This window comes from Neovison vison, chromosome 1 (assembly GCF_020171115.1).
Source record: "Neovison vison isolate M4711 chromosome 1, ASM_NN_V1, whole genome shotgun sequence".
Taxonomy (NCBI): Eukaryota; Metazoa; Chordata; class Mammalia; order Carnivora; family Mustelidae; genus Neogale; species Neogale vison.
The window spans coordinates 24,340,342-24,357,402 of NC_058091.1; the positions used below are offsets into that span (position 1 = coordinate 24,340,342).

General features: G+C 46.1%; 1 protein-coding gene across 1 annotated transcript in view; it reads right to left on the bottom strand.

Annotated features, from left to right (window-relative positions):
* Positions 1 to 17,061, bottom strand: part of LOC122904122 (sine oculis binding protein homolog) — a 162,223-nt gene that overhangs the window by 14,995 nt on the left and 130,167 nt on the right. Inside the window, exon 6 of the mRNA XM_044244600.1 lies at positions 4,611 to 6,563. Within this exon, the coding sequence (XP_044100535.1) occupies positions 4,614 to 6,563 (1,950 nt within the window). The 3' untranslated portion in view covers positions 4,611 to 4,613. The remainder of the gene's footprint in view (positions 1 to 4,610; positions 6,564 to 17,061) is intronic.

The window sequence follows — 17,061 nt, forward strand, 5'->3', positions numbered from 1 at the left end:
GCTTGCACATTAAAACCACCCTTTGTGGCAAGGGTTAAAACAGCCAGAGGCCCTGAATGAGATGTGGCTAAGGCCGACCTTGACTCTGTGCAATCTAGAAAAGTCTCCTCTACACATCTGAAATGATCACAGGACGCTCCAGCAGTTCCTCCCAACTCATACGTGTCCATGAGGTGGACCTGGCAGTTTCTCTCTGACTCTGTGAATTACCCCTACCTAGAACTGGACAGCCCTCTGCATCTTGACAGACAGCCGAAACTTGAACATCAGGGGTTACGTGGCCAATTTAGACATTCCATAACCCCATGTAGTGGGACATTAAGAATCTCCAGACTGGCAAGAGGGTCTGAGTACACCTCAATGGGATCAATTTCCTCTTCTCAGTCTCAGGTTCTCTTCTTTTTCCTTGCCTTCATAGCAGGCAGCCAAAGGAGTACTTCCAACGTATGGATCTGACTTCCCAGGCAGCTGACTCTCTCAAGTTTCCCAGCTGGAGAAACTAAACTGGCAAAGAGTTACCCATCACCTCCACCCTTCGGGCTTTCCTGAAGAGGTCAGCACACCTCCCCCCACCTTGAGATCATCCTTCTCAGGACTGTGGCTCCATAACCAGACTAATGATTAAACTCCAAGGAGCCACAACTAGGGCTGCCTCCTCCAGCTCTCCCAGAGAAAACAAAAAGTGGGAGGCACCCCTGCTGCTGAGGTGGAGGGAGCAGCATGGGGCAGAGGGAGCAGCATGGAATTGGGACCAGGAAAAAGAGTCCCAGATTTTCTTCCTATTTTAGAAACATGTACGAAATCTGGAAGCCACAAAGGTGGAAGTTGTATGGACTTGTTGCTCCAGGGGAATGGAAAAAGTGAGGGTGAAAAGGTTACTCATGGTACACATTTTTTCCATTGATTATTTTACTTAGAATATGTCATTTCCCTGGAAAATCGAGGAGGGGGGATATTTTCTTTTGAATATCTTCAAACATTTGCAAATGGTTACTCTGAACTCCCCAATGTACCATAAACAAGTGTAAACTGTAGAAATTCAGAAAATGTACAAATACAAACCGATCCCCCAAGCTCCCAGGCAAAGACAAAGAAGGGAGTATTCCATTTACAAATGGAATTCTTTGTGGATAGAATAGTTTGGAAAATGTTTATACGTTGTTTTTCTTATTATTTGGAGGAATATTTTTTCCAGCCTACAGAAGCTACAGCACTGGTATTTGAGGCCTTGAAAGTAGAAGATTAAAGGAAGATTACAATCTTCCAAAGTCTTTGACTAAAACCTCATTAGTTCTGCATCTAAGACAGTATCTGCTCGTTGAAATCATTTGTAATCATATCAACAAAGAAGAATGCATAAAGTCAGGTAACCAGGAACAGAATCACTTCGAAATGGAAAAAACAAAGAAAACAAAGCCCCCCAAAAACAAAAACAAAAAAACACCAAACCTCATACTGGCCAAGAACTAGCAAATCTGATGGCTTCTTTGAAGAACACTGTAGTTCCCCAGATTACTGATCTCAAGATACAGTCTCCTTTGAATCTGCTTAAGATAATAAACAAATAAGCCAGTAATAGGGTAGGAGAATGGCAGGCACAGGGGAAAAGTACGAAGAACCCTGACAAGTTACCGACAGACTTTCCAAGAGAAATTGTGTGTGAGTCACCAACAAGCACATGGAGAAATGACTCGGCCACACCTCAGCCCCCACAACTCCGTCCGGTTTAATGCTTTCCACTTGGGCTTTAACTCGTCACCAACAGTGTTCACTGTCAGGGCACAAAAGCCATGCCGCCCCTTATTTAACGGATGCATTTCCAATTTCCACCACCATATGAATGGGCTGGGTTTCTGAAGGCACCGAAGAAAAACAGCACCACATGTGCACAGAGAATCAGGAAGGGTCAGAGGATGTGAGTGAATTATGGCGGTTTGAGACTGCACTTCGAGGTGACACGTAACTCCAGAGGGCAAGAGGAAATGTGATTTAGTGGAGGAGAGGCAGTTCTTCCCCATCTTAAATCACTTGCCTTGTCACCTTACTGGAGCTGGCCAAGCCTGAGTGTCTCTGACTTTAGAGAAAAGCTGTAATTTCTTACGGGACCCATCATAAAAAGAACTCTCCCATCTCAAGGGGCTATGGGCAATTTTGTCACTGCATCTTCTGAAAGTGGCTGAAGCCAGGTTAATATTTTTCGTAACGACTCCGGTCCACATACAAGACCCTAATGTGATTCTGTATTCAGCAACATATATCATCCAAACAGCCATCATGTGTATCATGCTTTTATGTTCTTTGGGCCCCTCGCTACTCACGGACCCGTGGCACTATTCTTGGCCTGGTCACTTCTCACTCTAGTAATGGCAGTAAAATTGTTCACCCTCCAGTTCCTCCCATAACATCACAGGAATGACTGCTATCAGAAAATATTTAAAATTCCAATTGCCAATGCTTTTTGGCTTTCTCAAGGCCATCACTTCTTCATCCCACACTTTCCTGTTGCTCACTGTTTTATTAACTAGGTCAAATTATGCTGGTGGAGATATAAGGGGCATTTCCATTTGAGGTTGACTACGAGAAGGCTAAGTCCATCTGTCTCCAGACAGCAGAATTTGTAGATGTAAAACCAAGAAAGGATGGTGAGCTGATTTTTAGTGTTCTGCTCCTACTGGCAAAGCCAGCAATGGAAAAGGAAACCTCAAACTATGGTGACTGGGAAAGCCTTCTCAAACCGCCCAACAAGCTCCCTGGCGCTAGCCCTATGCTTCCCAAACAAGCCTCTGGCTGTGAGTTAGGTAGGTCCCCATGTAAATATGCCAACATGGAGACAATGGTCTGGACACGCCATATCCAGGCTTCTGGCCCACATCTTTATTTCCCACTGTGGAGTAACGGGCTGGTATTTAGGTTTGTTGTTGCTGCTAGAAAAACAAGAATTGAACACTGTCAAAAAAGAAAGAAAGAATTGAATACTGTCTCAACACTTGGAAAAGCTGGCAGATATGTTTGGTTTTTGTCTAGGAACCTTCCCCAAGACAGCTAAGGTGAATAAAAGAATTTCATCAAGTATGGTAATAAAGGGACCATTTAGCCCATTCTCTTACAGTGGTTTCAAGAAAATGCAGCTCTGGAGTCAAACAGCCTGGATTTGCATCTTGACTCCTTCCTAACTCGGTCATCTTGGGCCACTTACTTAACTTCCATGTCTCAGTTTCCTCATCAGTAAAATGAAGAAAACAATAATTATCACATTGATCCAGATCCAAATAAATACTACTAAAAAACACTTAGAAGGGGGCCTGCACATGCAAACATGAACCAGCCGTTCTTCCTATATGGTCCACTTCTACCCAGGCTTCCTTCCTCCCCGGATTTATGTCCCCACCAGACTAAGTGGAAGGCAGGCACTGAATCATAGTCACCTTAGTTTCTCCCCAGCTCCTGGAAGAACTGTGCACAAACCAGGAGCTCAGCAAATGTTCATTTCTCTTCCTTTTCTCTCCACAAACTGTTGCTAAGCCTCAACTGGATGGACGGCGGGCCTGGGGCTGGCAGGCTGGAGTTAAATACTGGTTTTCTCACTTGCTAGTTCTCATTTGGACAACACCTCCATGCCTTATCTTCCTCCTTGCTAAGGTGGAGATGACACGGATTCTGCCACCTGGTGGGAGGCTCACAAGAGACCACGTCTGGCTCTGGTGGGAGTGCTACACATGCTAGTTCCTATTCCCCTTGCTGAAATTCTGGACTCATTATCAATAGCTCATTGGGCATGAAGCAGGATTCCTTCCCTTTATGAGGTCGGACATACAGACTCCCAGTGCTTCCGCAGCGTGGCCCTCTCACCTGTCAATGCCTCCCACTTTCCGTAGAGGGGAGCACCCCACCGGCTGAGCCACTGAGCCCCAGAAAGGAGAGAAGGCAAAGCTGGTCAGCAATGCTGGAGGCCTGCCCTAGGGAATGCTTCAGGACAAGAGGAAGGAGGAGCCTCCCTCAACAGGACCTATGGACCACTCTTCCAACATTTTGCCATGGAAATGGGGCTTAGCGGCCCAGGGTTCGGTTGGTATAAGCATGTAAGAAAGTTAGTTTGTATTCTCATCTTGCACACGGAACCTGTGGTTTTTGAGAAAATTTGGTGAGTCGAGACCTTGTGCCAATAAGCCTACCCGCCTCCCGGAAAGTGACTCAGTTCACCTTTACCACAGCTCTGTAACCTCACGTCTGAACATTTAAGGGTCCCAAGGAATCTCTCCCTCCTCCCCACACCGTCCCTCTTCTTCAACAGGGTCGATTACAGAGATGGGCTTAAGAATAAAAGTCTGGTTAACTAGATAGTGTTTCAAGTCAGGCGCAAGACGGGGCTTCACCATTAAGTCAGTCACCTTGGGCACGGCATGTACCTGCTGTGATGAAGTTTCCTCGGCTGTAAAATGGGAATGATGTTGGATCAAAATGGTGACAGCGTGTGACCGCACTAGGTGAACTCTAAAACACGCACGGTAAAAACACGAACATCCCGGTAGCGCTCTCGCGCCTCCGCCTCGTAAGGAGTAGGGAGAGGTGCACGGGCTCGTGCGGAGGAGAGCCCCGGTGGACATACAAACCTTTTACTTATTCTGATTTCTAATTCGGAGGCACCTCCTTTTGAGCGGAGGCTCCAGGTCCTCCGGCCCGGCGCTGAGCATGGGCGAGGAGATGATGCACGGCGCCATGGCAGTCTTCTCCGCGGGTTTTGGCACAGGCTGGATCACGCAGCCCGTCTTGGGCAGCATCCGCAGAGCATACGCGTGGTCCTCGTCCGCGGGGTTATTAAGGTTCGGGTCTGACTTGTCGCCCCCCGCCAGGGCTTCCTCCCCCATCAGCTTTTTGGCCGCCTCCCCGTCCAGGTGACAGTTGGAAGCACAGTTGTTCTCCTTGACCGACTCCAGCTCGCTCACCGCCGGCTCCTCGGGCGACAGCAGCTTCTTGGGGGGCGCGGGCGGCGGCGGCGGCGGGGGCTGCTCCGGCGGAGGCTCCGCGCCCTTGGCGCCCTCGGCCGCGGCGGCGGCGCCGCGCGTGCCATTCACGATGACGTTGCAGGCCGCGGCGGCCTCGGGGCCCGCGGGGGCGCCCGGACCTGGGTCGCCAGCGGCTGGCGGGCTGCAGTGGCCGTCCCTGCAGCCGCCGCAGGTCCTGCGCTCTGCGGCGCCCGGCTCGCGCTCCGCCTTGACGTGCGCGTGCAGCGCGCGGTGGATCACGTTGTGCAGCCGGGCCCGGTGGCCCACGGTCAGGTCGATGACGCCGTCCTGCGGGCCCTGCAGCACGCCGGGGAAGCCGAGCTGGCCGCCCGCGCCCTGGGGGGTGCCTGCGCGCCGCGTCAGGTCCACCACCTCGCCCCGGCCGTGCTCCGCGGGCGCGGGCGCTAGGCTCAGGGCTTGGCCCGAGCAGCCGGGCGGCGAGTCCGCAGACTTGGACGAGCCCTGCTTAGAGTCCCTGGGGGACAGGGAGTGTCCGCCTGGCTTGCCTCCAGACGCCGAAGAGTCGCCAGGGGCGCTCGGAATGAAGTTCTCCCCGTTGCTGGAGAATCCGTTGGGGGGCTTGGAATCATTGACGTGAGGGATGGGAATAGGGATGGGGATGGGCACGGGCAGGGGCACGATCACGGGGTATGGCACGAGCAAGGTGGGGGGCGGCACCAGCGGGGCGAGCGATGGCAGCCCGAAATTCATCATCTGGGGCACGGGCATCGGGCCATTTGGCATCATGCTCACCGGCGGGAAGGGGAGACTGGGCAAGGGCGCGCCCGGGGGCGGTGGGGGCAGCAGGCCCGGGGGGTTCCCAGGCATGGTCGGGGTGCTGGGGGGATGGATGTGGGGCGACAGCATGGGCCGGTGCATGGGACTGGAAGTGGGGCCCAGGTTCCTGGGGCCGCCGGGTGGGGGCCCGATGCCAGGGAGCATGGGGTTGGACAGGGGACTGTTGGGGTTGGAGGCGTGGTGCGGCGGCCCGCGAATAAAGGGCGGGCGGATCTGCTGCATGATCTGTTGTTCCATGAAGATGGGCAGCGGCACCGGGCCGCGGTTGGTCATCACCATGGGAGGGCTGCGAGGCGGGACACCGAGGGGAGGCCCGATGCTAGCAGGTGGCTGGACGGAGACAGGAGGGATGTTTGGCGTCTCGCTGATGGGCATGGACTTGGGCACTGGCGTGGGGATTTTAGTGACAGAGCAGTTGGCAGTGTCAGATGGAGAGACGGTGGTGGACGACGATGGGCCAGGGCCCTGGCTTTGGCCAGCTGCAGCCACCGGGGAGGGGGCCTTCCTCCGAGCATCTGTTAGAGGGATATTCCAAGAGTCTGGAGTGAGCAGCTGCACCCCGGTGCCTTCTGCTTTATTTTCCATGGGAGGGTGTAGTGTGCCGCACAACCCAGCTGGAAGATTGGCCTGTGTCTCTTTGTAGAAAATGTCCATTTTGTATTGATTGAGACATTTTGCACTGCAGAACTGAAGCCTTCGTTCCCCGTCCCCAAAATCCAGGTATTCTTTTGTGTGTCTTATGTGCTTACACCAGTCACATACCTACAACACAGCAATAAAAAGAAAACAAGATAAGCAATTTCCTCTGGCAGATCGTGTTTCGTGTTTCACATAGAGGTTCTTTCAAACTCTATCACCATTTTTCGAACAGGCGGAAGGGTTTCTTTCTGAAAGGTAACATTCTTAAATGTTTGTCAAATGATTTCTCCTTGGAAGTCAGACGTGCTTTTTAAATAGTAACTCTTGGGCATAGCAATTATCACCATTTTCCAGGAAAAACAATTCAACAACAACCCCAAACCCTGTTGTACCCGTGAAGCTCAACATAAAGGGGGGGGGTGTCTGACAGAAAGGCGTACATCCCCCTGCCCACATATTTTCACCTGTCCAGGAGGCTCGTTGGAAATGTAAATGTAAAGGCTGTGGAGAAGAGGTTTCTCCAGAAGTTCGGCGGCCTTTGAAACAGAGCCCCATAAAATTCTCCTCACGCAAAGTACTTTACACTATTGACTGTGTTCAATAATGCAGTTGGAAAGGTTGTGCTGTGTTAACCAATAACACAAAGCGCGGAACATCATTATGTCTGGCTTCCAAAGGGAAACTTGGAATTAGTCATGAAGTCTGTGTGAGGTTTAGCTATTCCCAACCTGTGATGTTGCAGCAAGCTAGAATTATTTTTTGAGCTGTTTGCCCACTCGCTCTCAGTAGTCAGAATTTTTGGTGACATTTCTTGGCAGGCAGTCTTATTTAACAACTTTTCAAACACCAGAGAACGTTTTCCAAAAGTTGTTATGGCTTCCTCCCCTCCCCTTCAAATCTACTCCTGGCAAAAGAAAGATATCACCAAATTTATTTTAAAGTTGGGCTGCAGAACTAATTAAAGGCTGAGAGCTTTTCCCAATTGGAAATCACTAGACATCAAAGTTCAAAAAATAGTCATTCTCGGCTTCAGAACCCATTACTTTGGAGAAATTATTGTGATTTCATTAACACATTAATTTTGCAACACCATCAGCTCTCACAGATGGTGAAGACATGATCTACAATTCAAATATGACTCTTGTTTGCACAAATGTCTTTCCTTCATATGGCATTTTAAACAAGAATTAATATGAGTAATCTTGCCATAGCTATAAACAGATAAACAGATGTCAAAATTTTCAGTAGTTCTTTCAGTGCCTTACTTTTTTGACTGGAAATTACACACACATTTTTTTTTCTTTTTCTTTTTTTCTTTTTCTATCTAAATTTCCTTCTTTCTTTCTTTTTAAAATCATATTCTTAGCACTCAATCCATACAGCGGTGGAGGAAGAATTGGGAAATGCTGTGCAATGGTGAGTTCACTGAATTCAAGGCTCTCCTCCGTAAAGCATTGTTTCCAATATTGCTCTCAACAGAAACTTGTTTTTGTTGAGGAGGGTGCCTGTTGTTCTGTTGTTGGTGCAATGCTGTTGCCTTTTTTTTTTTTTTTTTAACCATAGTAAACGGATAGCATTAAAAGATGATAACTTTTAATCACAATTGGTCGCATCAACAATGCAAAAACAACATATGCTGGGCATTTGATTCCTTATCTCATTTAAGTCTCAGCTTTCCTTGCCTGTAAACAGTGGTGGCATGCTCGTATGCGACTGAGGGTGTGTGGATTTGTGGCAGATGTGGGTCTGTATGTGTAAAGCCACTCTCTTCCTTCTCATTTTTTTCCCCCACTGATATTCGCAGGTAATATACTGCAAGGCACGAGACTGAGTAACGGACACTTAATGGCACACATTCGTTTTCTGTGTAGTCTTAAATTACCCTTTCAAAAATCCTTGTTGTAAGAAGAATAATTTCAATACTAATATACTTCTGCATTTCAGTACAGTATTTTCAGGTTTCTCTAGAATTATAGGAATCTTTTTTTATTTTTTTTTAAAGATTTTATTTATTTATTTGAGAGAGAGACAGTGAGAGAGAGCATGAGCGAGAAGGTCAGAGGGAAAAGCAGACTCCCCGTGGAACTGGGAGCCTGATGTGGGACTCGATCCCAGGACTCCAGGATCATGACCTGAGCTGAAGGCAGTCGTCCAACCAACTGAGCCACCCAGGCGTCCCTATAGGAATCTTTTTTCAAATCATAGGTGAGAAATCTGCAAGTTTACAGGTGAGTGCAGAATTGCCTCTGATGAAAAGAATCACACAAAACCCAGCAAACCTTGAAAATTCTTATCTAGATAATGGTTAAATAAACTAGTAGTTAAACCTTGAGGCAAGTAAGTTATTACTTTAAAAACCTGATCATTTTTACAAAGTTAATATGTAATGATGTGACATTTAAATCCCTATACGAAATAAAACCACCCAATTGTTTCACTATTAGAACCCATAGAAAGCCTAAAATTTAAATTTGTAAGCTTGAAGGAAAAGATCAAATATAGCTTCTTTAATCATGAACTAAAAAAAATATTATCAATGAATTAAACTAATTAAAATAATATGCCAAATTTTCTGGCATATTTCTTTTGGATCTTATTTTTTAACCATAAGGGGAAAGAGTTTTCTGAAATCCTTAATTGGTTTTTAAATTGCCAGATTGAATTATTTTCCTCCAGAGGATTCCTCTGTTTCCTCAAGCTAAATAAATATTTTCAAGTGGAGTCACAAAAAATAATCTAAATATAACTTAAATGTTCTCCCTTCCTTCACTTCCTTCACTTTTAATAATTCAGTGATGAATAAGGAATGCTCACAGATCCATCCCAATTATCAAATGAGAATTCTCCACCACATTTCATCTATTTCCACATAAAATGAATTTCAGACATCAAAGTTTTAAAGCAAAATTCTATTGCATCAAACTTTCCGGTTAAAGCAAAGGCCTAATGTTTACAGCTTCATTTTCTGCAACATTCTAAAGCGTTAGGTAATAGTGTGAAAGTTTGTGACTGCCTCATTTTGGGTAATGTGAGTGTGGATGTGTGTGTGTTCTTGCCTTATTATATTTCAGTTCAGAACACTGCCCTAAAAACACAGAAAAGCAATCTTTCTGATGAAGCAAAAAATTATTAGAGAGAAAAAAACCCGTCACTTAAGAAATAATGAATCAAGTCTGTCTTACAGGAGATATCATTTAAGATGAGGTCAATGAATTTATGGCACAAATGGCTAAATCATGTGAGGCAATAAAACATGGTACCATCATTCATTCCACATCTAACTAATGACACACTTCTGGTAATTAAAGATTTCATCATAGGAGCCTGAGCTGATTACTTAAGATGTGATAGTTCGGTGAAAATACGTACTATAGATCTCCCTCTTTAATAAAACAACATTTTCATATCCATGAAATACATAGCATGTGTCTCATAAACTATGGTTTTCTGAATTGCCTGTTATGGGGGTAATCTTCCTTTCTTGTTCCATAGGCGGCTTTAATTTTTTTTTTTTATTTTTAGTTTTTGTCTTAATATGCCAAGAAGTACCAGAATTCCTTCAGATATTTTAAAAGATAAAGATTAAGAAGTACAGAGCTCAACTCACTGGGCTCTGGAACGAGTTCCCCCTAATTCCACCCCAGCTTTGTTGCTGTTGGAATCTGGCCTCTTTGGTTCCACTTCTCTCCCTAACAGGTCCCAGATTGGACAGAGCTGAAGCTGGAGCTGCTTAACGATGGCAATCTGGGGGCTGAACAATCGGCTCATGCAATGCCATTGAGCAGGACAGCTGAAATGCTTCGTATCACAAATACATAATGCATCACCAGGAAGACAAAAAGATCACAAAGGAGATAAACAAATGCGTATTCCATTCAACCCTCTAACGGCAGTCCTCAAAAAGATTGAATTTACCTTCCTGGGATGTGTCCAATTCTGAACAACAGAATGAACATTTCCTTTAGTCCATTTAGTATTTCTATTTTGGTGGCTGGCTGCCAGGTTTGTACTTATAAGCTCAGTGGCCTGATGGACTCACTCCTTTCCTGTGATATAAATGTGTGGCAACCTACACCCGCTAAACTACTCAAAAGACACTGCCTCAGCAGAAATATCACTTGCTCTTGATAGAAGAGAACTGGAAGGCGGGACTTCTGGTTCCTATAACTCTTTCCATCTTGTATTTCTCCTGGAAAGAAAGCAAGCTATTCATGTTGGCAACTGAGCCTTTATTTTTACATAAACGTCCAAAGTCAAAGCCGAAGTATGCCATGAGGTTACCCACATGGGCATAATATACACATTCTACTGGGCTTAAGAGAGAGGATGCGGGTGACTGGGGAGGGGGTCGGGGTTCCTAATTAACACATTAATCAGCTGTCGACTGTGGGAGTGAAGTTCACCCTTTAATGGAACCCACTGCCACCTTCGGAGTGGTAATCTGGTGTGAGGCAATATTTAATTAAGAAACGCTTTTGCTGAAATCTTTCTTATCTGGGCAGGGGCAATTGTAGCAACGGACCAATAAAAGGATGTTAGCAATCCCCTGAATGCCATCAACAATCTGAAAAACAAAACAAAATCTTCGTGTGCTCCTGACTTTCCACAAATAGAGCACCCAGGTAACAGCTCAGAAGTTATAGCTCCTTAAACGAAATTGTAGCTTGTCCTAAGAGGCTGGTTCTCTGGGTCTTGGCCTGTTAAATGTGGCAAACAATCAGTGTTTTTAGAGTCTGGAGTCTGCCCTACCTGTGGTCACCTCACACATGAACTGACCCCACCCAGACCCCTGCTTCCAGCCTGACCCAGAGGTCCCAGGGTCCCAGCAACTGTTTTTTGGGGGAAGCAACTACCTCCATCAAGGCCCTAATTCCATGCCCTTGGGCAGCAAAGGATGCTATGGAAATTGCCCGGGATTTGGAATCAGAAGACATGGGTTTGATTGTGGGCTCTGTTATTTACTAGCAGTGAAAATTTCAGCTTCAGTTTTTTCCTCTGTGAAATGGAACTAACGGTAGTAACGAGCCATGCCTGTGTGCCCAGCAGATCACCCGGCTTGCTGCACAGTACGTGGTTTGTTTTTTGTTTTTTTTTTTTTCAGTCCCTAGCCCGCCTCCCTCATGGTTGCTGATGTCCCAGGAACATCCCATATGTTTAGGTTCATTTAAACTAATGGGAGGATGTTTCTATGGCAGTGTTAGTAAGGAACGGGTAATGGCCATGCACAGCTTTCCAATGGGCCTGTGTGTCTTTGAGAGAGAAAAGAGTGTGTTTCTCTGTTTCTCTCTGGGCAAATGCCTGCTGTACCTCATAGACACCAGCCCCCCAGCCCAGCTTCCCAGGAGACTGTTCCAGGATAACAGAGGGGCTCTGTCTGCAGGGAACCAAGCCCGTGGCTCTATACGCATCCCAGCTGACCACCATCCCGAGAAGATTCTAGTCAGCTCCTGCCGAGCCCTCTCTTTCCACGGCCGGTCATTCTCCAATTCAGGCAAAAGCTTGACAAAGCAGCACGGCTGCTTGGAAATGAGTGTTCGGACCATTAAAGGGAAGAATTCCTTTCCGGCTCAACTGCTCTTTGAATAGTGGAAGCCATAAACTGTGCTATTCATGTTTTATTAAAAAACAGAGCTGATGAGCGATCTGCTTGACTCATTACGTGGAAGGGCCAAAAGCCACAGTAACACAGCCTTTCCAGACAGGATGACCCAAGCCCTGCATTGGGAGAACGCACAGGAGGACGAGCCCCCGTGGAGCAGGGAAGGGTGCACCAAAACCTGATTCGGGGACCCAACTCACCATTCCAAATTTCCTTGCGAAGCTGGACTAGAGAGTAAAGGAACGAAAAAGACGGCCTAGCCATAGATTTTTGCAAGGCCACTCAGAAATCAGGAGAGGGATTTAGAACCAGCAAGAACCATTGTTCTTCTTCTTCTTTTTTTTTTTTTTTTTTTAAGCAAATTCATGGAGAAGTTCATTTTCAAAATAAACTTTCTGCAGGTTTGGATTTCAACATGATGATGTTTGCTACATAGTTCTTTTTATTTATGGATCATATTGGGTTTTGTGTTTTGCTTTGTAGTTTGGGCTCCTTCTCTCCCTTTCTTCTCTCGTTTCTCTAATAGGATCTGGAACTCAAGGAGAGGCCAACAAGCATCTTTGTTAGAATTAAAAGTCTCCTTAGAAGACTGGGCCTGTAGGAAATTTATACTGTGACTCATGTTCTTTGCATCATTTTAAGCTGGATTTCAGAAGTCTTGGCCCAGGTGACCAGGGCAATGTCCTTCTTTTGCACATATGCCATGAGGTCTGTCAAGCAGAGAGGAGATGGGCTTGGTTTGCAGGACCTCAGTGAGCGTTGACAAAGGACTCATGACTGACCCAAGTCTATTTCTACAGCCAAAGCAAGAGATGGAATCCTGGCCTGTATTCAGTGACTGGGGGTCCTCCTCACAGCCAAACACATGATGGAGAAGAAGGCGATTTTTCCCTTTGGTCTGATGTGTTACCTTGCCTGAGAGCATTAGCATATCACACAAAACTCTCTGCTTCACTTCTGCTGAATAAATGCAACTTACATCTTCTAAACCCAAGTCATCCAGATGGAAAACTAAAAAAATTCAAATGTTGGAAAATCTGGTCTACCTGGTGGAAATATCTGCCTCTTCATTTTCCAGTTAATGCCTTGAGAGGACACAGAAATAGCTCAGGAGATCTCAGAGCAATGAAATCGAGCCCTGAAAAGAACCTTAGAGATCAGCGGGTCCACCCCTCCAGCCTCCAGCTCCTGGTGGGGCCGGGCATCTAATCACTCTGGGTCTCAGGCGCTCAGCGGTGAGATGAGCTCATCGATAGTGACAGAGCTCCCCGAGACACCTGCCAGGAAGAAAGAACCAGCCCATTCTCCGCCTGCTTCTTGGAGGCTCGTAGCTGTTCCTGGTAAACTCTCATTCACTTACCAACCCTGTACTGATTACTTGGAACCTGTCCGGCACCCGGCTAAGAGTTCTGCTTGCACAGCCTCATTCAATCCTCTTTGAACAGTCTTTTTTTTTCTTTTAAAGATTTTTTTTTTATTTGACAGAGATCACAAGTAGGCAGAGAGGCAAGGCAGAGAGAGAGGAGGAAGCAGGTTCCCCACAAAGCAGAGAGCCCAATGTGGGGCTTGATCCCAGGATCCTGGGATCATGACCTGAGCTGAAGGCAGAGGCTTTAACCCACCGAGCCACCCAGGCGCCCCCTCTTTGAACAGTCTTGTGTATACTTCTCGGCTCCCTCAGCTACAATCTGAACCAGCTTCTCCCTGTGGATCCTCGGAATTGTTCCCACTTAAGCCCCTAGTGTCCACCTCTGCCCAGTCCTCAAATCTCTCCAGGACACCCCATCAAAAGTTATGACTTTTATTATTGTGCCTGCCAGAAGCCCCAATTTAATGTAATAAGAATTGAGGACTAACGATAGCTACCACTATTTAAGCATTAGTAGTAACCATGCTAACTCTGTTACCTCACTGAATCTCCACAAATCCCTTAGATAACCTGTGTAACGGGGCTTTATGGAGGTTAAATAACGTGCTCAAGATTACCTGCGCCGGTAACAGACGGCAGATTCAGATCCTAACTTAGATCTGTCTGGCTTCAGAGGCCATACTGCCCCCCACTAGCTCAAGGATTTTTGCATTTTCTTTTAAAGCTACAGGATTAAGATGGTTGACTAGTATTTGATAATGACGTCGTTCTGAAATTCCAGAATTTAGTCCTCTAAGGATATTCACAGGTCAAGCTCAATCGGACTCCCCCAGCGAGCTTGGGTTCCCCTCTACACATACACAGACGGTCTTCCAGGCAGCACTCTGTCACTCTTCCGGTGACAGGGAGAACCGTCCCAATACATCCCCACAGGCAAAGAGTGATCCACATCATAGCGACCGATCTCCTCTGCACTGAGTTTTCTGGTGGCTTTCTTTTTTTTTTTTTTAAAGATTTTATTTATTTATTTGACAGAGAGAGAGATCACAAGTAGACAGAGAGGCAGGCAGAGAGAGAGGAGGAAGCAGGCTCCCCGCTGAGCAGAGAGCCTGATGCGGGGCTCGATCCCAGGACCCTGAGATCATGACCTGAGCTGAAGGCAGCGGCTTAAACCACTGAGCCACCCAGGTGCCCCTTCTGGTGGCTTTCTAAAGACAACTGCAGCACAGTTGGAGAGCCCTATGCAGCCTTGTTTATGGCAGCCTATTCTGTGGTTGGGCAGTTCTATCAAAAAGCTTAACCACTTCACATCCCGGTCACTTCCACCCACTGATAGCAGTTCTGTTCACCAGGGTCTCCTAGCATAAACCAACTCCTCTTCTGAATCTCAGCTTGTCAAATACTTAAAAAGAGCCGTCAGAGTTTCCCCAGATCATTATTTTTAAACAACTGGGGGTGTCCTGTGTCCATTCTCCAGGAGGGCACGTTCCCAGAGCCCTCCCATCCTTTCCGTCCTCCTGTGCCTTGTACCGAGGCATACACTTCACCTTGGTAATGCCCCTCTTAACGGGTAGAGCCCAGAATGGAATGCAGCAGCCTGACGGGCACAGAGTCCAGGAAACTCTCCTCTCCCTCTTCCAGAACACTATACTGTGCCTCCACTAATACCACCCAAGAATACATTTGCTTTTTTTTCTTAGCAGGCATATCCTGCTATAAGGTCTTTGCTTTTTAACAACAAACATTTACTGAGTAACTGTTAAGTGCCAAGTTCAAAGCTTTTGCTTATCTCCCTTAATTCTGGCAACAAACTTGTAAAGGAGCTACTGTTATTCCTATTTCACTTGAAAAGGAGGAAACAAAGGTTCAAAGAGATGATGTGGTTTCCCGAAGCTCTCACAGCCTACAAATTGTGGAGCCAGGATCCAGATCCAGAACTTGCAACCCATCCTCTCGCTCTGCCACACTGCTTGCTTCATTCTGAGCTTCTGGTCAACCAAAACCTTTTTTCCCTAAGTGCTCATCAATCATTTGTTTAATGATATAGTCAAGGACTTTTGAGGGAAAGCCAACCAGCCTACTGTGTCTAGAGTTTCAGAAATGAGAAACTCTTGCCCAATATTGAAAATTTGGTTAACATTTGTCCTTTTTCTGTCTTTATAAAGCCTCTCCCATCTATCATGATAGAGCAAAGATTATATAAAAGTAGATATGAAATTATCTACAAATTCCCTCAAAAGGGGCTCAGAGATCTAAATTTGCTTAGCACAGCAGGTGCTCTCCACCTAGCTCTTTGCCCACAATGTGGAATTCATAGCCTTCTTCACGGTATTCGTCTCACCCAGTCTCAAGAACATTCTCTTTATGGAGACAATACAAAGAAACCAAATAAAAGTTGCCCAGCCCTGCTTTCTCACCTGCTTTGGTTAAATATTAACCATTTGCTCTAAACATTGATCTATCCAACTCTCCTTCCAGTTCCTTTCATGAGCCTAGCCCTAAGAGCTCCCTTTATTACCCTGGAGAGTTCCCCAAGGGTTCAGTCCCTTATGCATCCTAGCCTTTTTGACACAGAATTCATTTTTGGAATTTCCCGCCCCTCATGTTGCTCCTCCAGCCCTAAGATTACACTGAGTCTCTGATTGTGGTTCTAAATCCACCTTTCCTTGGAACTTAAACAAAATTCTGCTTTTCTAAATTGTAGGGAATGTGGCTGGTCATATCGAGCATTTTCTCCATCTCCATTGCACAGTCCAAGATAGCTGGGTCATTTTCCTCTCCATCCACACACTAAGCAGCTGTCCTCCATCTTAACCAAGTGCCGATCAAATTAAGTTCTCCTTACTGTTTCTCTACCTTCTCAGAACTATCAACAAGACATGGGAAGAAAGGTCAGTTATTCCATTTTTAAGAGAATGACATTCTTAGTAGATATTTAGGTAAGCTGTCCCCTTTCTTGCTTCTTTGTTAAATAATCTGTTTTTAACATCTGCTTCAGATTTTGTACTCAATACTCCAAAATAATTCTTGTGATGTTTCTTTTTATTCTCCTTAAATTCCCATCTTACATTTCCTCTGAGGTGCATGGATTACAATGCAAGGATATATTTTCCTGCATTTTACCCACCTATTAGAAATGTTTGGGGGGAAGGTTGCATGTTGTTTTATATTTTAGTTCTTTGTGTTAGCTCTAGTCTAGGCACCAAAAAATCCAAAAAAATCAAAAAAAACGGGGCACCTGGGTGGCTCAGTGGGTTAAAGCCGATGCCTTCAGCTCGGGTCATGATCTCAGGGTCCTGGGATCAAGCCCCACATCGGGCTCTCTGCTCAGTGGGGAGCCTGCTTCCCTTCCTCTCTCCCTGCCTGCCTCTCTGCCTACTTGTGATGTCTGTCTGTCAAATAAATAAATAAAATCTTTAAAAACAAAACAAAACAACAAAATCTCCAAATCTCCGTGGCATCTCTAAGATTGTTTTTATCTTTTTGTGCCCACAGTCCAGGGTAACTCAGCCCTTCCCACTGTCTGCCTTGGTAGAGAGATGTCAGAAGCCCTTGGTTTATTCCTGCTCATGATTTTGTTTACTCTTGAGAAGGATTGGTCCCTTCTTCACTATCCCATCTCTTCCTGTGTCGCAGCTGCTGACTTCAGTGCG